General features: G+C 44.4%; 1 protein-coding gene across 9 annotated transcripts; it reads right to left on the reverse strand.

Moving 5' to 3' along the window:
- Positions 1-157: 157 nt before the first annotated feature.
- EEF1D (eukaryotic translation elongation factor 1 delta) lies at positions 158-27,854 on the reverse strand. Of its 9 annotated transcripts, XM_031947325.1 has the most exons (11): positions 27,582-27,678; positions 21,573-21,587; positions 15,334-16,571; positions 12,884-12,967; positions 11,702-11,822; positions 10,243-10,314; positions 2,785-2,884; positions 2,586-2,683; positions 1,606-1,842; positions 1,104-1,298; positions 442-538 (listed from the first exon to the last, which is right to left on the reverse strand). In XM_031947325.1, exons 3-11 carry the CDS (start codon positions 16,569-16,571, stop codon positions 500-502), a joined length of 2,184 nt encoding a protein of 727 aa, XP_031803185.1. In that variant the 5' UTR covers positions 21,573-21,587; positions 27,582-27,678; the 3' UTR covers positions 442-499. The 9 variants fall into 9 exon arrangements, with proteins under 9 accessions (XP_023352448.1, XP_012397452.1, XP_012397451.1 ...); XM_012541998.3 differs by lacking the exons at positions 21,573-21,587; positions 27,582-27,678 and adding an exon at positions 18,792-18,894 and having other exon boundaries at positions 159-538; XM_012541997.3 differs by lacking the exons at positions 21,573-21,587; positions 27,582-27,678 and adding an exon at positions 18,792-18,893 and having other exon boundaries at positions 159-538; positions 15,334-16,625.
- Positions 27,855-27,953: the final 99 nt, after the last annotated feature.

A 27,953-nucleotide genomic window follows, 5' to 3' on the forward strand; every position in this document is an offset into this window, starting at 1 on the left:
CTCCCCAACCCCCCAAATCAGGGTCTTTCATTCTCTCAGAAGGGCTCATGGGCTCTAGCAGGTTTCCTACTAGCTGCCAGGCACACCTCTGTCCCTTAATTCCTGAGGCCTTAAGAAAGTCACCATATTTAAAGTGAATGAGGCAGAAGTTTCTTTGGTCAGTTTTCTACATTTATTTACGTTTAAGTTTCATACCCTATGGCTTCTGACTTTCCAACACTGCTGGGCCCCAACAGGGTAGAGGATCCTGGTGTCTGGTCAGTGACTCAGAGGACTGGTCGCAATAATAGCCACCCTCTTTATCATTCTGGTTTCTAACCAGAATCCAGTTGAAGTATGAGAGATAGGAGGACAGGTCCTGAGGACTTCTGTTCTACATTCCTCAGAGATTGTCCTTCCCACCCCTACCTTCCCTAGAGACCCCAGTCCAGAACAGGCCCAAGCACCTCAAATCTCAGCCTTTATTTTGGTTACAGATTCACACACATTCAGGGGCCTTTTAGATCTTGTTGAAAGCAGCGATGTCAACGCTCTGCACCTGCAAATGGGAGAACATGAACAGATTAGAATGACAACCAATGAACTTCTTGCAATCTTGTACTCCCATTCATCCTCCTCATCCATTATTTTTATCTCTCACACTGAGAGAAATCAAACCAATTGAGGGCAAGAGGACTTATAGACCAATTCTTATCTGACTTTTAAGTCTAATAATTTTATATTATATATTGGGAAACGGGCAAAATTCAGGGAAATGAGTTGTTCAAGGTGGTGAGAACTGGGTGCTAGGAACCAAGGGCCCCTAAGTCCCAAGGCAGGTCCATATGACAAAACTAGCATCAGGAAGGACTTCCTGCCCAAGACTGGCTTTAAACAAGACCACTGGATGCAGGCTTGTAGACCTAACATTGGACAGTACTCCTAGAGGTCATCTAGTCTAAACTCCTTATTATACTAATGAGGAAAATGACGCCCCAAGAGGGGCCCAATGTCGAACACTGAGTAAGTGGCAGAACTAAAATCAGAACTTGGATCCCGTGACTCCAGACACACACACACAACATGCCCAGAGGCCGTAGGGAGTCAGTCCTCCAGGAACTTACATAATCTTCAAACTTGGTGATCTCTTCCTCCAGGATGTCTGTGCCCACCTTGTCATCCTCTACCACACACTGGATCTGCAGCTTCCGAATGCCATACCCCACGGGAACCAGCTTGGAACCTCCCCAGACCAGGCCATCCAGCTGTATGGAGCGGACACACTCCTCCAACTTTGCCATGTCCGTTTCATCATCCCACTTAGGAGAAATCAGGTTAAGGGTTAGCTGGGCCCTAGGCCTGGCCAGGTTACCAGACCTACCCTTAAGATCACATATGTGCCAAAGCATATGATCAAGGATACAAAACTTAGTCTGACTTTAGAGAGAAAAAGGGATATGGCCAAAAATTGTTTTACCAAAATGTGTGGGGTGTTTCCACTCATTCCATTAAAAATAGCTATTTCTCCCTCCCCCCCATTGCCTTCCTTCTCATGAGAGCAAGCGCTTTAGACCTTGGGCAGGCAACTCCCACTCCCCCCCAACCCGGGGGGAGCTCGCCACTCACAGGCTTGACATCAAGGAGGATGGAAGACTTGGCGATCAGGCCCGGCTTCTTGGCTTTCTTCTCCGCGTACTGCCGGAGCCGCTCCTCGCGCAGCCGGGCCGCTTCTTTGTCCTCCTCCTCGTCGTCGCTGCCGAACAGGTCGATGTCGTCATCATCCTCGTCGTCCTCCGCCGGGGTGGCCGCCTTCTTCGCGGGAGAGCCGGCGGGTGGCTCCACCTTCTGCATAGGGGACACATGCTGCCCAGGGAGAGGGGACCAGAGAGAGGGTCAGACATGAGGCTGGCCCTGGGGAGCAAGCCCCGAGGCTCCTGGGACAACCTGAGTGGCCTAGCTGGTCACCCCCATCGCTGCACAGTCCAACACAGCTCACATTAAAAGAGAGCTGCATTTAAGAACACTGAGAGAGGATGTCAAGAAGAACTTCAGAAAGCACCTGAGCTGGGCCTTGCAAGGAGAGAGACCGTCTAGGGAAGGTGAAAATGGGAGTCTGGAAGCACAGTGGAATGGTCTGGGCATGGAGCCAGCAGCCAAAAGCTATGGAAGGAAGGGGGACACAAAACGGGAGGGTTTCATGGGGCCTTGAATGCCAGGCAAGGAAAAGGATGATAGGGCTGTCTCCTGAGCAACAGGTGTGAGGAAGAGGAAAAAACCATTAGGATCTTCCAGAGGGGAAGGGGTAGAGAAGAGTGATCAGGCACAGAAGAGGCAGAAGGACCATCCAGCCCTTCCTAGGAGGCTCCGGCTCATGCTTGGAGAGGACATTTTCTATCTTAACACGCCTGTGTCCCCCGATTTCTCTGCACTCCCTGCTGTGCACACCTGTGTAAAACCCAGGTAGTGTTGGGATGGACTGGGATGAAGCAGGAATTACAAACGCGAAGCTGCACTGCTCTGGGGCCTCACAGAGGGCCTCATAATACCCAGAGGCCAGGGCAGGACAGCCCCAAACCAGCTCCCAGGGTAGAAGGTAAAACATGCACCTGTGTCTGAGGAGCCAGAACGCGATGGGAGCTGCTTTTCTCCAGGGTGCACAGCCGGATTTCAAGCTTGGAGATGGTGAGCTGTAGGTCCTGAATCACTGCAGAAGGAAGAAGAGGGCGTTAACATTGCCCCGGCAGGACAGGACCAGAGAACATGGCAAGCTTTCTTTACCCTGGGTTGTGGCCGGTATTCACTCACCACTCCGAAGGCTCTGGTTCTCTGCCTCTAGGTTGGAAATTCTGGTCACCAGCTCACTATGGTCCCCACTGGGGCCACTGGAAGAGCTGGTGTTTGCACTCTGTAACAAGAAACAGGGAAGGAGCCTAAGTGTTGAGTCAGAATTCTTCTGGGGCTACAGCAAAGAAGGGAAGAGGGAAAGATGTGATGAAAGGAGATGATGATGCTACAGGGGTAGAGGATCAGGAGAGGGGCAATTCATTTATGTCTTTTGCTAGTTTACTGAGACCTGAGAGGCTCCTCTTAAATTCACATATTTTCTCCTATGCATCTCTTCTCTCCCTGCCCATCCTTGGCTCCCCCCCCCCCCCCCCCACCAAACGCCCCCCCCCCCCCCCAAAAAAAAAAACCCAACTCAATCCAACCCTGGGGAGAGGATATAAAAGGGGAGTGAGAGGGTGGACACCAGGTTCTGTTCCTATAACCACCCACAACTTGTCTGCCATCTTTGCCTTAGAATGAAAGGGGTATGCCGGTTCAGGACCCTGTCAGAGAAGAAGCATCAGGCCAGCAAAGGTCCAGCATGCAGCTGACTGCCAGAGGAGGAAGGCTGAAGGAATTGGAGAAGTGGGAGACAGGAAGGAAGGAAACTCCAATCTCAAAAGGACGTCCACTACTGCCTGCCCAATTTTCACCAAAATGGATAGTTAAAAGAGACTTGACCATCTATGATTTGGGGCTGGGAGCAAGGGGGACCCGTGTTCTCAACCCCATTATTGGTAATGATATGAACTGCTCAGATCTCTGGCTTCTCTCTTCAACCCAAAGCATGCGACCTGGCTGAAGGGTATCAGGAAATCATTTGATAAGTGCAGCCTCCTCAAAGTTTTAGTGATGTGACTAGAGTCAACTCTTGGCCCAGAAAAGAAAACATAACTTCCATCTGTGTGACAAGACTCAGCTGCATAAAGCACAGGTATAAGGAAGAGGAGACTGGGGGCAAAGAGGAGGGGATGTGTGAGGAGAATAGAGATGAAGGAGAAGAGATAGAGAGAAGGGTTCAGACACTAAGGAGTAGATTTACAATCCAGGCCTTTACAACACCTATTATAAAATGAGGAAAAATACCAAAAAGGAAACCTTGGCTTACACTCTGCACCCTATATTAAACCTCAGATCAGAGAAATTTATGATCCTGGAAAGCACCTTCCCCTTACGGGATACCAGGCTATGTACCAACCAGGAGAGTTCTGGGGCCACAATGGCCTGGGACTGGGTTCTCCCAGAGCTACAAAAGCCTCGAGGGTAAGCAGCCCTTTCTCCTTCTTCCCTCCCTCCTCCCTAAGACTAACAGGACTGAAATGGGCCTGGCTCAGGGGCTCAGGGAGACTTTGCAGCACCATCTTGAGCTGGAAAGTAGGAGGGCAAAACAATTCAAGGACAAGAGGTGCAGGGAAGAGGGTAAAGCAGAGGCTGCTGGGACAGGCTGTGATGGTGGAGGATCGGGAAAGGCAAGCGCAGAGTTCTGGAGAGAGACCGGACAGAACGGCTCTGGCACACTCAGAACCACAGGCCTACACTGCTTAGGGGAGTAAGGATTTGGCCAGTGCACACATACGTACAATTAAGAGGCAGGGGCCCTAGTACCTAACTGAACAATTCACCCTAGACTCCAACCTTCCATTCCTTACTTCTTTGGTAGCTGGTGACCCAAGGCCACGGAAGCCTCGTTCTTCTAAGACATTTGGAGCAAGTGTGGACTAAGGGTGGGTGGTGTGGGACAAGGGTCCCAGAGAATACTGAACATCTACTCTTCCCTTTTCCCATTCATGGACATTACTCCCCTCTTCATGGAAAGCCTCAAGGAGTAAACTTACTATGAACATGTAGAAACCAACATTATCACCATAATCCTCAATGGTTTTCCAGTGCCTCTAAATAAAATTCAAATTCTCCATCTATGAATAAATTCAATAAACATTGCTATGATTTGTGTTCAGGGACGTAAGATCCATTGCTAGAAGCCAGACTCTCCCATGACTTCCCACATAAACTCCCTGCTTGAGACAGACTTGTTTCCTTATTTCTTTCTGGCTACAACGATTTATGTTTAGTTGATTCTACACACTAGCAATATACCTCTGTTCTAGAGGTGCTGCCCAGTCTTCCAAAGCTTAGATGAAATCCCCTTTCTTCCATGAGTCCCTAAAAACCCCATGGCTTATAATAAGCTTTTTCTCCTGAAATTCTTATTAAGCATTATCTTTTTAAAAAACAAAACAAAATGAAAATAAATTATGAACATGTGGAGATAAATAAAACTTAAGTTATAGCCAATTACATTTAAACTCTCCTTACGCCCCTTCTGGCCTCAGAAATACCTTCAATGGTATTGAGCTCTATGCATAAGCCACAATCTCTGAGAGAAATGTCTTCCTAAACATAAATTTGCCATTGTTAGCGATGAGTAACTGAGACTAGTCAAAGACTGTCAATATCACTGAGTCATAGGAAGAGCTCTGGTAGAACAAGGGCTCCTTTTCACCATGAAGATTACATCCAAAGGATGTAACTGAAAGGATCTTCTAGATTATAAGGGTTGGTACTCTTGTCATCCTCATTTGAGTGTGACTTTAGATCAGTAAATCATCTGTAATTATTTTTAAACAGGCTGCCTTGGGCATTTGAGAGGTTAAGTGACATTCATAGCAAGTGAGAGACAATGCCTGAACCCACTATCATTCTGACTCAGACTGGCACTTTGTGGCAGACAACTCTCCACAGACATGTATGCATTAGAATGCATTTATGCTACCTTTTTCTTTTGTTTGTTCTCTGGTTACTCTAACTTCTATATTATTTCTATGTAGGCAGAAATTATGTACATAAATATTTACACACATACGTAGTTACATGTCACATTTATATAGAAACATATTAGGACAACCAAAAAACAAATACAAAATAACAAGCTCAAAAGGACAGGTGGGATTTTAGTCTTACTACAATTTTGCATATGAGGAAGGGAGAGAGGAGAAGAAGGCTGATTGATTTGTATCTCCTCTGTCTAAAGTCTTATATATCATCACTTCTGTGCTGCCTTTTAAGGCTTTTTGAGAATGAAGACAAGGAGAGTATTCCACTCAAAGGGAAGGATATACACAACAGAGAGGAGAAAGCAAAAGTTGGTTTATTTGACTGACGCACAGATAGGGGTTAAGAGGAAGCAAAGTCTTGACAGATTCTTAGGTCAATCAATCAGAATTATTCTGGTAGGCTACAAAGAACCAGGTTCAATACAATGTTCATAATGTGGTGGGACTTCAGTGTTTGTTGGGCAATGTCTTGAAGAATATGAGCAGGAAGGGAAAAGAGTGGAAGGAGAATACTAGAAGAGAACTGGGGCAGGGTGGCTAAAGTAAAGGAAATTATTTTTTATTCACTGGGAGTGGATTGTGTGTGAATTGAATCCGGAGCTGGAGCCGCCTTTTTTTTTTTTTTTTTTCAATTTATTTTTTCAAAGTTTATGAAGGTTTTATTAAATATCTTAAATAGCTGTGCAATTGAGCCAACCCAAAAACAATGTTTTATTGTTTTTTTCTGTATTTCTGAGGTTATGGGCATACTATTTGCATCTGTTTGCAATCCCTTATTGTTCCCTTAGCTGGGGGAGAAAGAAATAGGATAGTTGGTGATTAGGGTAGAATATGAGGGGCATGCTGGGAGGCCATATTACCTGGGTCCAGATTCTGATGACCAACCTCCTTCTCCACAACATCTGTTTTTAATGCTCTTTTTTGTTTTTACATCACTTTTTTCTCAAGAAGCTCAGGATCTGGCTTAGTATCTTCCTTTCTACTCTTGCCCTTATACTCTGGGTGTTTTGTTTTCTAGTTCCTCAAATTCTTCAGATTTCATGCTTCCACCTTTATTCACTTCAGCCATAGACAGGAAAGGGTCATACACACACAAGGTGGCTCAGTAGAGAGGACAAAATAAGCCCAGAGTTAGGAAAATCTTAAGAGCTTCAATGAGGTCTCGGATACTGGTTGTGTAATCCTAGGCAGATCTCTTAAATTCTGCCTGCTGAGCTCCAAAGAGTTATGAGAATCATATAAGATAATGACTGTAAAGTGCTTTTAGCACAGGTACTAGGTGCTTAATAGATGCTTTTTCTATTCCCTTCCCTCTCTTCTTGATCTTGTTGTCACTCACAAGAGCTTCACCTTCACATAACTAAATTTCTGTGTTGCTGACACCTCCCCACACTTTCAGTTGTTCCTTGCTCTCAACACCCTTTTTATACCTACTTTCTGTCCTCACTCAAACTTTCAGTGCCTAAGTCTCTCCCTTTCTTATTTTTCTGGCCTTATTCTCTCTTCAAAATCTTGAGTTGACATTAACCAATTCAACTTCATTGTCTTACACCTTTGAATTTGAGGAAAAAATATTATGATTTTCATAACTATTAAGATGATTTGTGTAATGAATATAGATTTAGATTTCTCAAAGCTGTCTTTTCGAGTGTGGGAACAAGTCCTACAATGCAGCTTAAAATAATTGATCAATTCTTGGCAATGATCTCCTAGGTATGTTAAGTGAAAACTGTAGAACCTGTTCCTCTCACAGAACTATGGTTCTGTTCCCTTTTCAAGTAAAGGTCCCTGTGATTTGAAACAATTCCTTACCAACTGTTCCCATAGGACTGGAGAACATCCATACTGTCCTGCACTCATAGGTTTGTCATGGAAACCACTCAAGGCCCTCAAAATGAATGCATTGTCCCCCACCTTCCCCCTTATGATTTCTGTATAAAATCTTTACCTTTTCTGCAACAGGTGGAAGTCTTCTATCCAAGAGAACTTCTCACTTGCACCCTGTATTTCTCACTTTGAAACATGTCTCTGTTTTGTGCATTTCAAGCTATCCACAACATTTAGAAATCAAGACAGCAAAATTCAGTGATCTCTTGTGGTGAGAACTGTTCTCAATCCTAGAATACAAATCATCACCATCCCCCACTTCCTTCTTCTCTTGCTTCGAGTTCTTGCCAGTGACAACCATCTATCTGTATGGCCTAATTCCATCTTCACTGGGATCTTATACCTTTGATCATGCTCTCTCTCTCCTTAATTTTCACTCCCCCCTTTCTATCTAAGGCTGCTTCTTCTTTTCTGTTTACAAATTCCAAGATCCCATACTTTAATAACCATTACTCATTCATACTACCTTTTCCAAGCTTGTTACACATTCTCCTTCACATGTTCTACTTTCCAGATTAACTGGGCCTACTTGCAGTTCTCTGTCTATGACATCCTGTACCTCTGCCTAGGCTATCCCCTTTGCCTGGGATGCCCAACTTCTTTATCTCTGTCTCAGAAAGCTTCCTTAAAAGCTCAGATCAAATACTGCCTCCTCCAGGAAGTCTAATTTAATTTCCAACAGCTGCTAGTGCCCTAGGACTCCCTAGAAATCCATCTGTATATATAACTTCTTCAGAGAATAGGATATATGGTCTGTCTTCTGTCCAGTGCCTGGAGTTTAAAATAAGGACACAGAAGATCCAGGTCCTTGGGAAGGCCCTTCTGAAGCCTCTAGACAACCAGACTTATCAGACATTTATGACTGCTGGTCACCAAGAAGGGAGGCTAAAGTTGGCCCACCACAATGGGTCTCCCTATCACCACTGTGAAATTATATATCCTCTGCCCCATCAGGATGATTTCTTTTCCTTTACCATCAGACCAGTTCCCAGCACCTACAGCCTCATTCCCTCCTTATAGGCTTTTACTTATTCTTTTTCTGATCTAGAAGGACCATCTAGCATTGTTTCATCCATCCAATTACCCTGTAATCTTTCAGAGCTTGACTCCCAAGCTCTCCTCTAATACCCAAGGGACCCAAGACTGAGCTAAGGCAGACCTTGGAGAGAGTGATCATCTGCTCCACCCCAGAACTCCGAATTACAAAGGGAACTAAATCAGTGCTCCAAGGTACACTGCTTTAGAAAGCGTAACTAGAGTTGGTATTTGAACTCAGATCCTCCAAATTCAGTGTTCTATTGGCCCACTCCTGTTAGCTGGAGAAGAGGGTGAGAAGTATTTAACAGGCAAAGCACAAACAAACAATTCACTTGAGATGGTCAGAGGAGCCTCCGGGCCCTTCAGAACTACCCAGAGGCAACCCCAGGAGAAAGGAAAGGATTTCAGAAGAATAAGTGGTAGTTTTTCTGCTGGACATCTCCCCTGGATATCGTACTGGTACTTCAAGCTCAGTACTTCTCAAACTAAAATTATCATGGTTTTAATTAAATCTGCTCCCATGTGAGTTTCTTTTCAATAGAGCATAGGCATTATTTTTACAATATCTAATATAACATTGGGAAGATAATGTTGGAGCATTCACCTCTGTCAGATAAAGAAAACCCAGTATACTAACAGCAGTTTGTCAGTCAACTAGGTTTGCTTTTAGTTGTGCTGGCAGCTAGTAATCAAAGGAAGTTTATGTAGATACATGGAAAAGATCAATGTGCAACTTCTCCTTTAAAAACTATTGCACATTCAGACTCTGATCAACTCAAGCAACAGGAGACAGATTGAGGTACCCTGTGTACCATGTCTTCCTTTACACTCTATGTGCTTTTTACTCCAACAACAATTGGACTACATATGAGGCTCACTGAAGAAATAAATGACAAATAGCAGAGGGATGTCAAGCACACTGCAAATGAAAGCAGCATATTCACCTAGTGACCCACACATCAAGATAGGAAAGGATAAGATTCTTAGGCCTCAAATTAAAAACAGAACTAATTATCACCAGCAGGTCAGTCTCTAATCAGCTTGATCCCATGGCTGACTCAATAAATCCAATTGCCTCCTCTTTCTGGAGCTAAAAGGCACAGGAGGGAAAAGACAAAACCACAGACAGGCAAGCAGCAATTATCAGCTAAGAAAAGATGCCATCTTTTTTTCTTTTCTTTTTTTCCCCCTATGCAGGGAGGCAGAAGAGAGAAGGCAGCAGCATTTTGCAGTGTCCTTAGAGAAGGGGAACCCAGCCCTGTAGGGAAGCATCAGTTAAGAGTCCCAAGAACACTCAGCCTAAAGCCAAAGTCATTAGGGAAAGAAAGCCCAGCTTCTGAGGCTACAATAAGCCTGAGAAAGTGAGAAGAAAAATATTTCAAAGAAGCAAAGGGTAGGGTAGGGTAAGCAAGAATCTGTGTGTGCACGTGAACATTTAGCATTTCAAAGTCAGCTTGCAGCCTCAGGAGGGGAGCTCCCCACAGACTTATAAGTAAGTCTCCTCCCATCAGAAATTAGAATAATATTGCACCTTATCCTTCCCTTTACTTCAAAAAAAGGTAATAATAAAAATGTTTAAAATCAAGATCCAAAGGTGGTGGCAGAGGCCAGCCAGGTGGGCATGGGCGCACAAGAGGACGCCACAGGCAGCTAGCTGGTGCGAGCATAGGGTACTCACTCCGGCCAGCGATTTCTGGATATTCTCCCTGGCTCTGGCAATGTCACGGAGGATCACGCTGGCGCCGTTCTCCTGCAAACAGTGCAGAAAGAACCAACATGTGTTTTTATTTTGGGGAAAAAATATAGACCTAAGATAGGGCATGAAAGTGTTATAGACAGAAGTTGATTGGTGAAAAGAAGCAGGAGCCAGATGAGTTTTCTTTTTCTGGTTAGTTTCAAGGCCCTTTGCAAGCACTCAATGCTAGCCGTAACACACTGGCCCTGATGCCGGCCGGAGAAGGTGACAGATGCTGCCGGACGGTGATTTTTCATCCTGTTCTTCCTGGGATACTTATTACCACATTTCTCCCACCCCTAAGCACCCCAGAGACAAGAAGTCCCAAAGGAATGGGGGAAAGCTCAGTCATCTCCCCAACAATAAAACCATGACTGCTAGCAGACAGAAGTCAAGCAAGACCTCTGTCTCCTGTGGCTCAAGGCTCAAGGTCTATTCAATGACCAGGCCATGGGCCTGGGTCTACTAGCTTTTTTGTCAGCCCCTTCCAAATTCCCTTCTGCGAGTGCCAACCAGCCAGTTTCTCATTTAACCCAGTCAGCACCAACCTGCATCTCCTCTTACCAAAGCAGCAAGAAAGAGTAAGCACCGAGGCTTGATTTGTGAGATCTAGGTTTGAGGTCCAACCACTGGCAAAGTTTGGGGTCCGGGCCAGGTCAAGTTCCTTGACTAAATAGTCCCTGACTGCCTAAGAGGGCCAGGGAGCTGGTAGAAATGCAGGAGTATGCTAAAGCAAAGCAAGGTTCAGGGACCCTCCCTTTCAGGAGCCATGTATACAGCAGAGAAGACTCCAATAGATCTGGGATATGGCTGCAGTTAGAGTCTTGCCTAGTGCTGCTCCCCAGGGTCCCATATTCACAAGTCAGATTTGCTTTGGGTAAGAACAGAATGCCACAGATACATCTGAGCATTCATTAGGTTCCTACTGTGTAGGAACTGGTTAGGTGCTGGAGTTAGCTCCTGGGCCAGCTCTAGCACTGCCTCCCTCCAATGTCCGACCTTTTCCCCTAGCAGAGCAGTCAGACATACAACCTGATGCTTCTTCCCAGCTGGCCCAGGGTACCCCCATGGCTCAAGTCTGCTCATCCAATCCACTGCTGCCTCAGAAACCTGATTAACAACTGTAAGAACACCTGGTTCAAATCATCTCAGATGACAAGGAGGGAAAACAGCTTACCCAAAGTCACAGAGTATCAAGCGGTAGGGATCCACACTTGGAAGACTTGCAGTTTTAACTTTCCCACCCCAACAGTGCCCTCCTGCCCTCTGGCAGGATAAGGATTAAGCCTCTCACAAATCAGGAGAGAGAGAATTGGTCTGCGCACCAAAGGGCATAAGAACCTCCCTGCCTCCCTCTCCTTTTTTATCCATCCTGCCCCTTCTGGCACTGAGCCATTATTACCTGTCGGGAGGAGACAGGCACAGGACCATTCATCTGCTCATAGAATTTTCTCTCTGCATCATCATACTTGAATTTGTCAAACCAGATCTTCTCATGCACCAGGAAGCTGGTTGCCATCTTCCTGTAGAGGAAAAAAATGGTTGGAATGTCACACCTAAAGGTGACATCAATTAATAGGAATCTCCTGATAATGAACAATCAGGGAGTTGCTCAGATCGTAATAAACTATTTCCACCCAAACTCTGACCTAGCAACCCGTATCCCCTTTCCCCCATCTCTATTCCACGCCACCTTTGCTGGGATATGGACCATGCCAAGAAACTGCTGTCACAGGCTATTTGGAAAGTAAGAGTTTCTCAAAGCGTGGGTCTCAAAAATGGCCTCTCATCCTGACTCTTTTCCTTATACACTCTTGCAGCTAGAGAAGATCTCAGAGATTATTTAGGCCCACCCACACTGAACAGGGTCCCATTATAAGCTCTCTAATAAGAAGCCACTCACCCTATACCTGAATACCTCCAGCAAAATGGAAATCTATCCTGTCTGGTAGCCCTTGGCACTTTTAGACAAGCAGAGAACAAAGGTCCTACTCTTTACAACTTCCAGCCCACTACTCTTGTCTCATGCTATTCAGAAACTGCAACGTGATAGTCTTCTCTTTTCCAAGCTTTTTCAGAGGCTCCAAATCACTTGGCATGGGGTCAGTCTCTTCCCCTCCCCTGAGATCTCTTTCCTCTCAACATCCTTCTTGCAGTCTGCATGTGTCCCAACTGAACCCAATGCCCCAGATTTGATGAGGGCAGAAGCCAGCAGATTAGAACCTCCCTCCTTCCGGGCTCTAGAAAAATGCTTTCATGTGTCACCTGATAACTCATACTCCTTTTTTCCCCAGGCTCCTTTTACTTCTCATTCTACCTAGGCCTTGGAACTGCCAGAGGCTGTGTTAGGGGTGTATGTGTGCTTTGGGGAGAAGGGCAGGTTTGTGAAGTGCTCTTAAATAGACATTTTATCTCACTCTTTCAACTTCTCTTAGCTTCATCTCTGGGAAGGAACGCCACGCCCCACTACATCAGAAGGGCCTCAACAGTGTTGAATGTCCCCTGGCCAGGGAAAGTCCCTTCCCTAAATTCCCTATCCCGAGATGAGCACAAAGTCAGATGCACTCCCCACAAGCCGACTTGCCTGCTGAGAGGTGTTTTCCTTCCCTTCCCACTGGCCGACGCCACTTGCTGCTCTGGTAGGGAGTGGGGAAGACAAACAGGAGCCCTAGAAGAGAAGTGACCACGTCCCTCCACACTCCTGTCTGCTTACCTTTCTGCTTACCTGCCAGGCAGGCACAGGGGCCCAACCCCTCCACTAACCAGAGGTGTAAATGGGACATTTCTGTGCTTCTCAGGGCTTCGGTTTCCTCTTCATTATTGGGGAGGGGGTGCTAGTGTGAGATGACAGCTGACCCCCTCCCAACCCACCCAAGCCTCCTGACTGGAAGACAAGCTGCCCCAAAGCACCACAGCCGTGCCCCAGATGCGCCTGCCACCTCCTTCTCCATGCCCAGCCATGCTGACCTCTCCTCCTCAATGAGGGCCCCCACCTCTTCTCTACCCACCCACCCCCACGCCCTTGTACACAGAAAACAAGGTCACAGGATTTTCTTCTCTCTTTTCCAACATGCTGTCACCAAGCCCTGTGAATTTTCCTTTCATGGCACATCCTTTGAATCACTAACCCTCATCTAGGTCCTCTAGACTACAGGCCTCAATTAGCACAATAACTCTCAGCTACCTCCTCCCTTCTTCCACCAGTATTAGGTTTCACAGAATCAAAGAATCAAGCAAGTTTGCAAGGATCCCAGAGGTCACCCAAATCTTACTCAAACACAAACCTTATCTGTGAGAGAAGAGAATTCCACTGACTTTTTAAGGCACCCCCCCAAAGTCAGAAGCTCCTCAATGGCTCCCTATTTTTCTTCCATGTATAATGTAAGTGCTTCTACTTCGTTTTCTAAGCTCCCCACAGACTTACCATCAGGCTCCAGAAGACTAATTTGTCATCCCAGAACCAGACTAGCCTGCCCGTGTTCTTGCCAGTCCTCATGCAGCTCACCCATTCCATTTACAAACACAAAGCCCAACTCAAACGAATGACTTCAACAAGTGAACAGCTGCTCCACTTACTGGATACAAAGCAGTATCTTCCTCCAAAATCTTTTATGACTACTTCAACCTTTATTACTGTGCATGATCAATACCTACAGCATAATTTAAGACTTAAAACAAATTTTAATGATTACTTTTTCAGTGTGGATTCAGAGTTCCCCAAGGGAAAGACTCTTTAGGACCACCACTGTGTAAATGCTATTGAGAATACAGAAGTCTTTTAGGAATCTTAAGACTGATGTCCCAACCTTTCTCAGTACTCCCAAAAATAGATGACCAGCCTCATTAGAGGTAATCAAGATTTTAGATTCTTCTTATTCAAAGCAGTGGGAAATCTTTCTTCTTTCCCCATCCCTTTTTTGTGACTTTATGGGAACCATTTATATTGGATGCCAGTAGACCCTGCATATTGTTACTGATCCTCCAGTTTTATTAAAAACAAAGCACAACAAAACAGATTCTTCCTCCTCCCTATAATCCGCTCCTTTCATTCTCCAGCTGCCCTTTTTCTCCATTGTTTTTGGTGCCCTATCCCTGAATTACTGGGATTGGAGCCTTATAGTATGAAATCTGGCTGTGTTACTAGACTAAAATAAAATCTGAGTTGGAAAACACTGCTCAATAAATGTTGTCACCAATACTCCAAAGAACAGAGAGGAAATTCATGAAGTCGCTCAGTTCAGAAGGCACAGGCATATAGAAAACATTACTATTTCTGTGGGTAAAGAAAAAAAAAAAGGATTACACATGGGTCTGACTAGGGAAAAGGGATCTCAGGGCTTCTTCACTGAAGATTGGGAAGCTGTGTTTCCCCCCAGTAGGACCTTAAGAAATACTAAGCATATTTGGTTTCTGACTTCACCTTCCCCCTCTCCAAGTTGAGGTCTGGCCTCCCCATACGAGCCTGTATCAGGGGACATGCACCTGGTTAACTTACCTGAGACTGCTACCCTGCAAAGCCCTTATGTGTCAGCTAGAATTTAAGATGGCACAGGACAAATGCCATGTGTCAAGCTGAGCTTCCCCAACAGTGCCTACAGAAAGTACTACTATGGCAAAGGACTTCCAACCTCCCAGGACACCCTACTTTTACTTGATTTAAACCCACTCATAGTTTTTGTTTCTTTATTTTGCTAATTCATCTTGAGACATTAAGTAAACCATAGCAATTATTTTGAGGGGAAGAAAACCCCAAACTTTGGAACAAACTAGAATCAATAAAGCACACAGGTCCTATGTCTTAGTAATTCCTCATTCCCCCCTCTACTGCTTTCCCTCTTTCAACCAACTTGGGTTAAAATTTCTTAGAAATGAAGACTCCTTGAGAGAAGGATGAGGAGATAACAAGTAAAACCAGGAGCTTGTAAATGGCTCCTTACCACCTATTCTGTGACTAAATTTCATCCAATACAAGTGGGACCAGGGGACATGTGAGAGAAGGGGAGAAATGGTTACCATACAGTAAGTTTTTCCTACTTTAGTCTTGGTGTAGATGCTGAGGGGACAGCACGGGAAGCAGGCCGATGGGCAGGGACTGGTGAGACTGGAGGGGCTTCTGCTCGCCATGACATTCGGAGAGCCTCAGTAGCATGATGGCGAGATTCAGCATTGTCATAGGTTGATTTGCTGAGCCACGGGGGTTCGCCATCCTTGTGCAAGAAGTACCAATAGGGCAAGCCAGGGTCCACTTCTTTGGAGGGTACAGGGTCTGCCCGCTTTGGACCAATACGTTTGCTTGTGTTATTTCTGTTTCGTCTATCTTTTCTTCCCCGCCGTGCTACGTCAGGCGGCCCACCCCGTTCCTGTAGTCTCACTTTTCCTGGTGGGTGGCCATCAAACATGGCCTCATAGAAACATCTCTCAGCATCATCATATTGGGGCTTTTCCAACCATACTTCCTGCATCATTGCCTGAAGACTAAAAAGCTGGGGTTTACCATTGGCTGGCGGGCTGGGCCAGCAGGCAGTGAAGGATGAGCCTCTCACAGGTGGCCCTGGGGTGGCAGGAGTGGTTACGGCGGTCATATACCCTTCATCTGGGGTGCCCCTCCCACTCGCCACACTTGTGGTGTCCTGTGGGAGCTGTGAGGATGAGATGTCCAGGGAATGTGGCGGGGTGGACGCCTGCGTCCACTCCACAAATGCCATCTCAGCTCTGTCAAAGTAGAACTTGTTAACCCAGATGCCACAAGCCATATGGTGGCAGGCCACACGACTCCCATGGGTGCAGGGTGTCGTCAGGGCCTTCCCTGGCTTGGATGCCACTGCCCGAGGAGCTGCTTTCTCTTGCCAGAGTGCTAAGTGCATCTGGGAGGCTGTGGCTGCCTCCAAAGGGAGGAGGCCACGGGGAGTCACTGCATCTGCAAGCTTCTTGCGGTAAGATGTCTCTGCCTGGTCAAAAAGTGGCTTTTCAAACCATACTGGGTCGGCTGAGAGGCCCACTAGGGCCAGGTTGGTCTGGGATGGGTGGTTCTTGGGTGAACGCTTCCTCTTCTTCTGCTTCTTGCCGTTGTTGGCTTTCTTGGTGTCCCGCCCGCTGCTGTCCCCTGAATCATCCTGGCTGAGGCCATTCACCACCTCCTCTGGTTGCTGCTGGGCCTGGGCTGCGGCGGCCTGCGTGGCTTCTCGTTCGTAGAATAGCCGCTCTGCTTCATCGTATTTATGCTTATCCTCCCAGACCGTCTCCAGCGGGCAGGAGGGCTTCCTTGTCCTCATCTTCCCAAGGAGGCAGCATTAAAAGGTAAGCACAAGAAGGTAGTTGCAACATAGCTGAACAAACCAAGGACACACGTTAAGACGTTTCTTTTGACAAGTTATTACGACCCCGTTACAAGGCTCTGGTAAGAGTAGATTAAAAAACAAACAAAACACAAAAAGAAGTCCTTGCTTAATGGGCAAGGCATTTCTGTCAGGGGGCCAGCTTTCTAACTGCTGAGTGGGCAGCATACTTACAGATTCACACACATTATTATCCAGTACAGAGACCCAACTAATTTAGAGTAATGAAGGTAGAGAAAGGAGGTCTGAATCAATGAACCTTTTGAAAAACATTTTCTTTTTAAGAAATGCAGCTTTTGCCTTAAGAAATAAAGCCCAGGGGCTTTGCTAAAAACTCACTAAGAGAAAAGGATGATTCTTATTATAATAATCACAATAGGGAAGCCCAGAATGATAAGAGTAGGCACCAAATTCAAGGATTCCGTCTGGCTGGGTTTCTGGACCTAGATATATATATATATATATGTGTGTGTGTGTGTGTGTGTGTGTGTGTGTATTAGTGAGCCTGACCTTTAGGTGCTGGCTCAGAGCTCTACTTTAAGGTGCTAATACCAGGACCTTGAAACTCAGCAGTGGGAGCTCAACTTGATTAAAGGAAGTTCTATCTCTACTCAATAGTAGTCCAGTGCAGATTGGCTAAATTGCTTTCTGTACAGTTGGACTGTGTTCTAAATAAAGAATTGTCAGCATTGGGTTTATGGGGATACCCATGTGTTTCAGAGTACAATGGAGGAAGACTGCAGGCCACAACTCTGACACTTTTAACCACTGACTCCCTCCAACAACTTTTGAGTCAGTTTCTTTGCCTCAGGTTCTTCAAACAAATAAGCATTCTAGACTAGGTTCTTTTTAAGGTTACCTTCTTTTGGCTCTAATATTCTATGGTTCCACTTCAAGAAGCCCCTACAACAAGAGATGCTGCTGGGACATGCAACTATTCCTAAATATATTATGTCCCAGAATGCTGACCTTACAAGTTGATGAAATCTGTATTGCTGTCACTGATTTTAGGTCGTGGGTTTTACCCAATTATTTGGTCCTCAGAAATGTGGTGAGAGGATAAGGGAGGTACTTTGGTTAAAGGTTAGATAAAAATATACTAAATCACTAAATTCCTGCTATGGTAAGGGGCCAAGCTAGAATAAGGAACTGACTAAAATTTTTAAGTACCACATGCCCTCAAAGCAGCAGCTGGAATATTTTGAAAGAATATATTAGTAAAATGCTTTGGAAAACCATTTTGAACTAACTCCTGGAGTTTATGTTTTCAAGTTATCTTTCTCTACTAGGAGCTGCTTTTTAATGGCTCCAAAAGCTTAAGGTCATTTAAAAATAACTTAAGACTTTAGGTAAACTTCATAGAGCAGGCAGAAGATCTTTGTGCCCATCTGCATGCTGTTTCCTGGGCCTTTGTTTTATAGATATATTGCTGGCACATGAAAACTCTTGTTAAGTGCTATTGTTTCACATAAGTGACACTGAAATTGCCCGTTGACACTGCAGTTCCACTGATGAGCCAGTTAATAACATTTTCCTAAAACTTCAACCTGAGTCCTATTGGCTACAGACAAACAATTCTGCAGAGAGAAGACACAGGTGGCTTGCAGAAAGGCATCCAGGTTGCAAGGCTGCTACAAGTTTAACCCTAAATACCCACTGATATTTAGAATATATAATCTTATCTTTTTCCCACCTGTCCCCAATAAAGGGCAATATCACCAGTGCTTCCATTTCCTCTGGAGAGAAGGACAGCCTTAAAGTTCTGGAAAGTGTTCTTTTATTATCCAAATCCAGAATGCTTCCTAAACTTCAAATCACAATTTCTGGGAAAAAATGGCCACCCCTATGTTTTAAAAAACTTGCTCTTAAATGCAAAGAAGGGTCTTACTCAGAAATAGAAAGAAAATGAAAAAAAATGAAGGAAAGGAGTTAAAAAGAGAACGAAAGGAGAGGAAAGGAGAGATGGAAAAAAGGAGAGATAGAGAGAAAAGAGAGGAAAGTAATAAATGCTCCCTGAGAAGGAATAACTTCTTACACTAGCAAAGATGAACGCATGTCAAAACAACCTCAAAAAACCAAAAAATTCCCCCCCAAAAGCAACAATTGGTTCTAAGCAACTTCCCACAACTCATTGACCCTGGAGATCCTGGCACTCACCAATGTAAGGATGACAAGGGCGGAGGAGGCAGCAGCAAGTGGCAGAGGGAATGTTGACCTTAGAAGCCTCCCTACCCCACAACAAGCCTAGAGCATTGTGACCCTGAGAAGGCAGTGACATCACCCACTTACAGTCATAAAGCCAAAAGTCTAGCTCACTGTGGCTGGCCAAGGCAGACTCCCCGAAACTTATCTGTTTGGGGCTGTATAATAGCGGGATCTCTATTGCCTTTTCCACCATTAATTAGTACTCTTTTCTAGAAAGACCTTAAGGCCTTAGGATTTCTCTCACTTATATTCATTCTAAACTTCACTTTTTCTACCTCTGCTTCATTGTCAGTTCTGAAATATTCGGGGAATAAGAATGGTAAAAGTCCCTGTAAACTAAGGGATGAGAACAAGGAACATGTATCCACCAGATAATGCAAAACAAAGAAGCATCTTGAAGAGCAATGTGGAGAGGATATAGGTTTGAAATATGTTAAGCCACTACAATGAAGGAATATAAAATGATATATTCATATACACACATACAACTCATTACTTCAAGAACTTGGGATTGTTATTATGTGTCGCCAAACCAACTATAAAAATCTTAATTTCTTGGAGTATTTGTAAACCACAAATTAGTGGTTAAAAAATTCAGCACTAGTGGTGGCCAAATTTCTGGTTATATCTCTCCAAACAGATGATATTTACAACAATGACTATCATGAAAAGGAGGCCTTATTCTGAAGACCTATTCATCTTGACAGGGCCAGTCAAATTTTCTCCTGGCAAAGCCTTTAAGCACCTAAAGTCACTTTCACAGGCAATCAGAGAACATTATATAAGCCTAGAGTTATAGTCCCCAACCAAAGGCTTAATTGAGAATACAGTTTTCTGTAACCCTGGGTAAAACCTGGGCAGCGTTTATTCCAAAATTGGGCCTTTTTTTTTTTTTTAAACCTTTTAGAATAACTTTATTAAAAACAATTACTTTAAATTGTATTTAAACTTCTACCAGAAACTGGAAATTGAACCAGACACCTAAATTACAGCTAAATGCAAATTTTTAATCAGATTCCTTTCCCCTTTTTATGTACTGAGAGGATTTCCTGCTCTATGCTAAAAAGGCTGTTAGATCTCTGATGATTTGTTAAATCACAAAGGGAAAATTTGGTACTTTGATATTTCCACAGATTCACATTTGTAATTACAGTAACAATATATTTTCAAGATATACCTCCCCAAGAGGCACCCAAAGAGGATGAAGGATTTATGATGGGGAGGTTACTGGATTTCTGGCTGAGTACTAGAGTGTACCTGTCTCTACAAGTCTTTAGGTGTGTTACCATATGGTATACCAAGTTAGTCTGGCTGGCTAAGAGCCATGAAATAAGGAAATAGAAGGTTAGGCCCAGGTAAATTGGTTCAAGGGCTGTATTACAGTGTATAGGTAGATCACTTCAGGAAGTAAATTTTTTGGATCTGGATTGTTATACATACATGCAAACGCACACACACCCCTGAGGAAGGGCAGTGTCAGACTAAACCAGAGGATGCAAACCTCAGATACAGGAAGGGAGGGAGTGTGAGATACCCCAAGGTCCAGAATGAGATTTAGTCAGGAAAAGTTTAGGGTTGAAAACAATGTGAAGTTGTTCAAAAGCAGCATGGTTCTTTTTCTATACTGCCTACTAAAAATGTAACTTGCTATTTTATATCCAAAGACTTTTCAATTTCAAATCAATTTTTAATTTTTCAGTTTTCTCTATGCCAATAATACTGTACTAATGTTGGCCCTACTTAAAAGCTGTGTTCTTGCTTTTTAAATGGAGAAAAACCAACTTAAGATAATACAATTAAGATTCTAGGATGTTATACCCTTTAAAGCATAAGCATTTTATGCCAGATTCAGCAGAAACAGTTTGAACATATAAGTTCAAAGTTATCTTTTGATATTAGATATCACAGTTGTTATCTATGATATATATACTTTCTCCTGGAGCTCATTTTAATGAGGTAACACACACACACACACACACACACACACAATGACATTTAATAATCAAATAACAGTTCTGCTTGGTACCTGTTGGGATCTTATTGCTATTTCCCCAAAAGTTATCTTTTGATATTAGATATCACAGTTGTTATCTATGATATATATACTTTCTCCTGGAGCTCATTTTAATGAGGTAACACACACACACATACACACACACACACACACACACACACACACACAGAATGACATTAATAATCAAATAACAGTTCTCCTTGGTACCTGTTGGGATCTTATTGCTATTTCCCCAAATAGGATGCCTTCACTATGAACTCATCAGGAATCGGACCCTTTACTCATGGAATCATATCTTGTTCTAACAGAAAGAAGCCCATTCCCTCATTTTACACGAAGGGGCAGAAGCACAGGAAAGGGAAGTGCTTTGTCTAAAATCCCACAGTGAGTTAGTGGCACAATAAGGACCAGAACCCAAGTCTCCTGCTCCAGCCCGGGTCTCTATCTCATTAAATTGGGTTACTTTCTAGATGGTGTTCCTTCCAAGCATCCAGGGAAAGTCCACTCCAACAATGCTTCATTTGAGGTTTAAAATGATAGTGAACTTCAAAGTCTTTCAGTTTTTATTTTTAAATCTTAATTTGGGGATGGAAAGAAGGAAAATCACATGGGTTTCTTAGTTTACTATAGCACAAAAAGCAGTTTAAAAAAGGATTCTTATCTTATCATAGTTATCTCAGCCAATTTCTAGGAGACAACAGGTTAAGGCAAATACTTACTTTTAAATTATACTCCTAGGGCAGCATGAAGAGAAAGCAGTGAGATTAGATATAGTCAGAAAGGTTAAATTCCCCAAAGACTGGCCATCAGGTAGGACATGCACACAGCATAACAACAAACTGTCCATGCTTCAACAAGACCCATGTTCTCAGTATAAAGAAGCAAATTTTCAGAAGAATTTAGATGCTTCCTGGTAGAAAGAAAAGTGGCATCACTACCAGACAGCCTGACCTCAGAACACCAGGTGTAAATCAAACTCTATGACTGCTAGGGCATAGTCTCATCTTCCACTCTCGATATTTATCAGGAAGAATTAGAATGGGCATAATTTAGCAAGAAAAAAACTAATTTCCAGAAGGCTTCGCATTATTTTGTTTAAGCCTCTGGATAACTGGATGAAAAAAAAAAAAAAAAAATCAGACTACAGATGATGTTCTCTATTGTGCAAACAATGCAAACAATGTCCAAAGAGGATAAACAACTAGCATCAGGTGGCAAATAAGGCTCAGGGCCCAAGAAAGAGACTTCTTAGATTCTGTCTGACCCACTCTCTATACAGTCATTACCTCGGAATAGGCAGACACCGAGCAGGCAGTCCCTGGTACCATCTCAGGGTACAGTATTAAGCAGTTACTAAAAAACCCAAGCAGTACTGAAGACCTTCCCCACAAGGGAGTTTGTCGAAGCATCCTAGGACATCATCAGGCCTCAGATTTCCCTCCTGGCAGTATGTCTACTATGGAAACAGCCTGGGAACTGCCTACACGGTCATTTTAGTGAGCAGCTGTTAGTGGCAGTTAGAAAGCTGCCCCCACCTCTTCCTGAAGCAGGCACAAATCTAGTACCATCTGCTCCCAGAAAAGGCTCTTTCAAGGAAATAATGGATTAATAATAATCACATCCTATATTTGCATAGTGCTTATTTTTAAAGAGCTTCTACAAATATTTTCCCATTTGGGGCTTATAAGTAAAAAAAAGGCAGAAGAGAGAGTAACCATTCTGTTTGCCAGAAGGAAACAGAGGCTGGAAGTGCTCCGCTATGTTCAAGTGTTTCATGGAATGTTGTGGAAATGAGAGGGATTAAATTTGTTCTGTTTGGCCCAGAGAGGAGAATGAGGGGCAGTAGAAAATAGATGAAACTGTAAAGTCAAAGTTAGGCTTCAAGTAAGGTAAAATACCTCAATCCTTTGAGCTATCTAAGAGCAGGGAGGAGAGTAAGGGAAGGATGAAGCAACTTCTTCCTCACTAGAGATATTCAAGCAGAGTCTGGACTGGCCTCTTGTTTGACCTTTGTTGTGGAAAGGAGTCTTACTTGGACCATTATAGGCTAGAGGGCCTGAGGTCCCCTCCAAGAGTGAGATTTTGTAATCAAAGTATAATTGGGAGAGCCAGAGCTGGAATTCAGATTTTCTGGCACCTCGTTTGAAAATACTAGAGTAAAAGAAAACAGATGATTTTAAAACAAATCTTCATTATGGGGTTTTGAGAAGTTTATGAACAGGTGGTAACTGGTCTAAAATAATCCTTAACATTAGTGAGCACTAGATTTGAAGATCCATTTCATTTTTCCCTACAGTTGCTAGTCAAGTTCGAGCTAGGGCTTCATGACAGCTGGCCATATTGTTTGATGACATTGATGCTTTTTAACAAAATTTTTTTTAAATTAAAACACACAGCTAAACTCATACGAAGTTGAGAAATCTGCTCAACTTTCTATTAATAACTAATATAAACAAATAAAATAAATAAAAGTTATCACAGAAAAGGAACAATAAGAACCCGAATGTTACCTATTCAAATATCAAAAATTACAGCCCAGAACCACACCATTGCCAATGTTGTTATGTACAGAAATGTATAGATTCCCAAATGTAAAATATAGATCCTATTTCCCTGCTTATAATTTTTAAAAAAGGAGTCTTTTCTTTCTCTCCTAACTTCTTTCCTTCTCACACTTCCAATGCCTATTATTCCCAAGTATGTTGAGGCTACAGAGTACAAAGTAGCCTATGGCAGAGCACACAGAAAAAAGTAATGATTTGCAAGTAGCTACAACACAGAAAGGCACTGAGGTGGGAATAAACTTTGGCAAGTACAGGATTAAGCTAGGAATACTGATCAACCTGGTGTGGATAGTATATTTAATTTTCATGAAAATAAATTTTGATCCTAGCTAATGTGCCTTTAACCAATCCTCTTAAGTTCAATGGGCCTCAAGAAAGCAATTGCACACAGTGACCTCCAAGGATGCTCAATATCTGATTTCGATGTGGTCTATGACCTTAGATTTGGAGGGTTTTATAAAAAGAGGCTGTATTGATGTTCCTTGTTTTTATACCAATTATTTTTACTTAGCATCTCCACCTACTTAAGGCAAACTACTACACTGTGCATATCAAAGCAGTGCGACATACACTTAGTTCCTGAGTTGAAATCAACTCTACCATATTAAGCTTCTATCAAGCACTTCTTTGCCTTAAACTTCTCTAATCTACTTTCCAACACAGCTGAAAGTGGATTTCCTAAATCATGGAACTAACCAAGTTACTCCTTGCCCTTTACAACTTGACCTTCCAATACACTCCCTGGGACTCAGGCTATGTACAGAGGACAGAATCAAATTTGGCTAAAGTATCAAATATCAACAAGTACTTATCAAGCCTTTTTAATGGCCAGGAATAATTCTGGGGATAAAAAAAGAAGAAAAACCCACTGGTCCTTGACACTGAGCTTACATTCTAATGGCAGAGTCAACATATTTATATACATGCAAGATAAACACAGAGTAGAAGGCAGGTATTCTCAGGTAAAGACCTCTAAGAATCAAGCTTTATGAGTTGTCTTAACAGAGAGAATTCAAGGCACTGGAGATGAAATTTCCTATGGGAGGACCATCAAGTAAGCCAACATGGCTGGTCCATATTGCTCACAGAGGGAGAAAAGTGTTAAAGCACTAGAAAAAGAAGAAAAGCCCAGATTGGGAATAGCTTTTGAAGCTTTAGAATTTAGGAGTTTATATTTGATCCTGATCCCAGAGGTAATAGGTCCCACAGTTGGTAATTACCTGAGCCTAGACTGGAACAAAGATCTTCTGGACCCTAAGCCCAGTGCTGAGTCATCAAGCTTCTGGCTGGATGTGTAAAGCATAGGGATTCAAAAAAGCAAAGTGGCCTTGTTCTCAAGGAGTTCACATTCAAATGGGAGAGACAATACAACTAGCTGCAAGTCACACACAAAGGTCCCATGGTTCTTGCAACATAGTAGTAAAACAGAAATAATAAAACAAAAAAAGTTTTTGATATTGTTCCATTTGACAAGTGCCAAGGACTTTGGGGGCCAGAACTTTCTGGGTCTTCACTAGTTGTGACTATAGCAACCAAGAGCCTATGGCCTCAAAAAGGTAGAATCACTCAACGATTAAAAACAAACAAGTGTGAACAAGGCCTTAGTTGTTTTGGAAGGAGTGAAGGGCCTTGATCATTTGGGAAAAAAAAAAAAAAAAAAAAAAAAAAACAGAGGAAGAATCCAGGGAGAAAAAGAGCTGTTTATCCTAGTTACATATCCTAAGTTTGAGCCCACTCTCCCTAAAAACCTTATTTATCAAGGGGAAAGTGTACTGCTAGTTTTTTGGGGGGGAGATATTTCTGAAATTAGCTATTTTTGTATTATCTGCTTGGAGGGGGAAGACTAATTAAATGTGCCATGCACTGTGCTAAAACACTTTATGAATATTATTTGATCCTCACAACAACCCTGTGAGGTAGGTGCAATTATCTATTTTACATTTGAGAAAACAGAAGCAGACAGATGTTAAATTAGCCCAATGTCATGCAGCCATAAAGTATCTGAAGCTGGATTTGAACTTGTGTTTTGACTCCAGGCCCAACATTCTATTCACCACACTTGGTCACTTAATAAATACCCTTTCTAAAAACTAATGAACTCTGCCTGATAATTAATAGGGAGCATTCTGGATGGGAGAAACAGCACTAGAAATCTGATCCCTCAAAGCAGTCAGTCGGTCCAGCCTGGCAGGGTAAAGGAGAGTTGGGGAATCAGTACTGGAGGAAGAGCTACATATGTGTATACATATACACAGAGCAGATGGAAGATTACCAACCTTAGAGAAGGCTCTAATACTGAGGGGAACTAGAAGAGGTCTCCTGGCCGAGTCTTGAAGGAAGTCACTTTCTTTCCCCAAATTACTCTGATATGACTATCAACAGGTCAGGTAGCCAGGAGACCGTGGAATAAAGGAAAGAACTGCCTCATCATGCTAAAGCAGGACAACGGTACACTGACCCTGCCTGGCTTTCAGGATCTTATAAGAGCTGATGCTAATACAGCACAAGCCTGCAACGTCCATCTCATTTGGCGGTCATAACCTTGAGATTTTACAGGTGATATTAATCTCTTTTTAAGAACCAAATGAGGAAACTAAAGCTCAGAAAGGTTAAATCAATCAATAAACATGTATCAAGCACCTACACTGGAACTCTGTGTCCGGTGCCCTTCTTAGCTCTACCTTCACCTATTTCTTTAACTATACATAACCTTACTTCCAAACCCCATAATAAACCTCTTTTATCAATCTAGCTTTTCGGACCAACAAATTTCTTTATTGGGAACCCTCGCGCAGCCACTAGACTTCATTTAATTCAATATCCTTGCGCCGAACCCAAGGGGGTTGCAGGGGAGCTCTATTTGACTCCCTGTACCCCAAACTTGCCACTAGACCTCAATTAAACCCTAATTTCATTTAGGCGCCCAAATCTAGACCTCATCATTTGGTGCTTGTGCTAGAGATACAAAGAAAAGCAAGATAAATCCTAGTCTCCAACTCACAGTCCAATGGTAGAGAGGACACGTAAGACCACTATGTACCAAAAAAAAAAAAAAAGACATATAGCCAGTGAAAATATCCATAGTAAAGCAGCATTTGATTTCAGGTCTTGACTAGCAGTTTCTAGAACTCTATGGCCCCTTCTCCACGGCTGTTCACGGCCCATTTGCACCTCACTGCCTAATTTCCCACTATTCCCGAACACACTCTCCGTTCTCGCTAAGCCAAGCTTTCTTCTCAGTCACACATCACATATCAAGCTCATTCCAATCGTGATCTTCCTGGAAACGCTCCCATGGGGGCTGCAGGGGGCTCCGTCTGGCTCCCCGTTCCCCAGACCTGCCACCAGACCACAACTACCCCCAATGTCATTTAGGCGCCCAAATCTAGAGCTAGCGCCTCGGGGAAGCCCTTCTCCTCCGTCTTCCTCCGGCTCCTGGGGCGGCCGGCGACCTTTGTCTTTGGGCCTCTAGCACGCTGACAACTTGGCAGACACGGCAGGCGCCGCGTGCGACATCCAGCGCTTTACTGTTTGTAAGCCCATCTTGCCGCCCCCTCCGGCAGCAGTCCTCAAAGGAGATGGAATATCACTATTATCCCCGTAGAATATTGGCCCGGCCGCCCTCACCTTCCCCCGACTCTTCTAGGAACCTTAGTGTCTTCCTATTCCTGGCAGGTCCCGGCTCAGACAGAGCCACTGCCCGGCCTGCTCACCCGCAGAGACCCGCCTTTCCAGCCCCACAGTCCGTGGGGACGAGGGTTCGGAGGGGGCCGCGCTCAGTGCGCCGACGCCAGCGCCCGGGGGCCCGCACTCCCCGGCCTCTGCACCGCTGGGGCCCACGCGCCACTCCCGCAGAAGCCTTCTGCTCCGACGGGGGAACCTCAGGCACCGCGCAGCGGGCCGGCGCGGAAGGGTTCCCAGGGGAGCCACGTGGGGCTGACTGGGCACTGCCGCCGCCCCCCACCCGCGACGGCGCACTCTGACCTACAGCCCCTAAAGCGCCCCGCTGGCCGGGGCGGCCCCTCCGGGGAGGTCACTTGCGCTACACTTTTAACCGCGGCTCAGGCGGCGCCTTAGGAAAGGCCGGGGGCAGGCGAGGAGGAACGCGGGGCTTCAGCCTCCAACCTGCCCGTAGTGGTTTGGGTCCGGGCTCCCGGTACTCACACTCCGTCAGACGGGGGAACAGCCGAGAAAGGTTTAGTCCCAAAGCCAATCCGGCGGGAAGCGGCGGGGAAAGGGAGAGCGGGGCGGCAGCGCACGGGAAATGAGAGGCTGGACCCTACCAACCGCCACTCCACAGGGCGAAGGGGGGGGGGGCTGAGAAATTCTGCTTTCCCTCCCCCGCCTTCTGCCTAGCCCCGAGGATACGACGACCCCGACCTGGGATCGCGAGAGGAGCCTCAGCTGGAGAATACGATGATTCTTCCCTCCAGCTCGAGGCCGACTGTCAGAAAGAGACTACTCCCTGCCCCGTCCCCTCCAACTGAATGGAATAGTCTGTCGTACAGCTCGGAGGGGACGCCTAGCGGGCGGAGC

The sequence above is a fragment of the Sarcophilus harrisii genome, chromosome 1, assembly GCF_902635505.1.
Source record: "Sarcophilus harrisii chromosome 1, mSarHar1.11, whole genome shotgun sequence".
NCBI classification, from domain to species: Eukaryota; Metazoa; Chordata; class Mammalia; order Dasyuromorphia; family Dasyuridae; genus Sarcophilus; species Sarcophilus harrisii.

Coding starts and splice junctions, on each gene's coding strand:
- EEF1D (XM_012541998.3), bottom strand. CDS start 16,571: ATGAGGACAAGGAAGCCCTCCTGCCCGCTGGAGACGGTCTGGGAGGAT. Junction 2,885..10,242: donor TCCAGAAATCGCTGGCCGGA/GTGAGTACCCTA, acceptor TTCTTGTTACAG/AGTGCAAACACCAGCTCTTC. Junction 539..1,103: donor TCACCAAGTTTGAAGATTAT/GTAAGTTCCTGG, acceptor TCCCATTTGCAG/GTGCAGAGCGTTGACATCGC.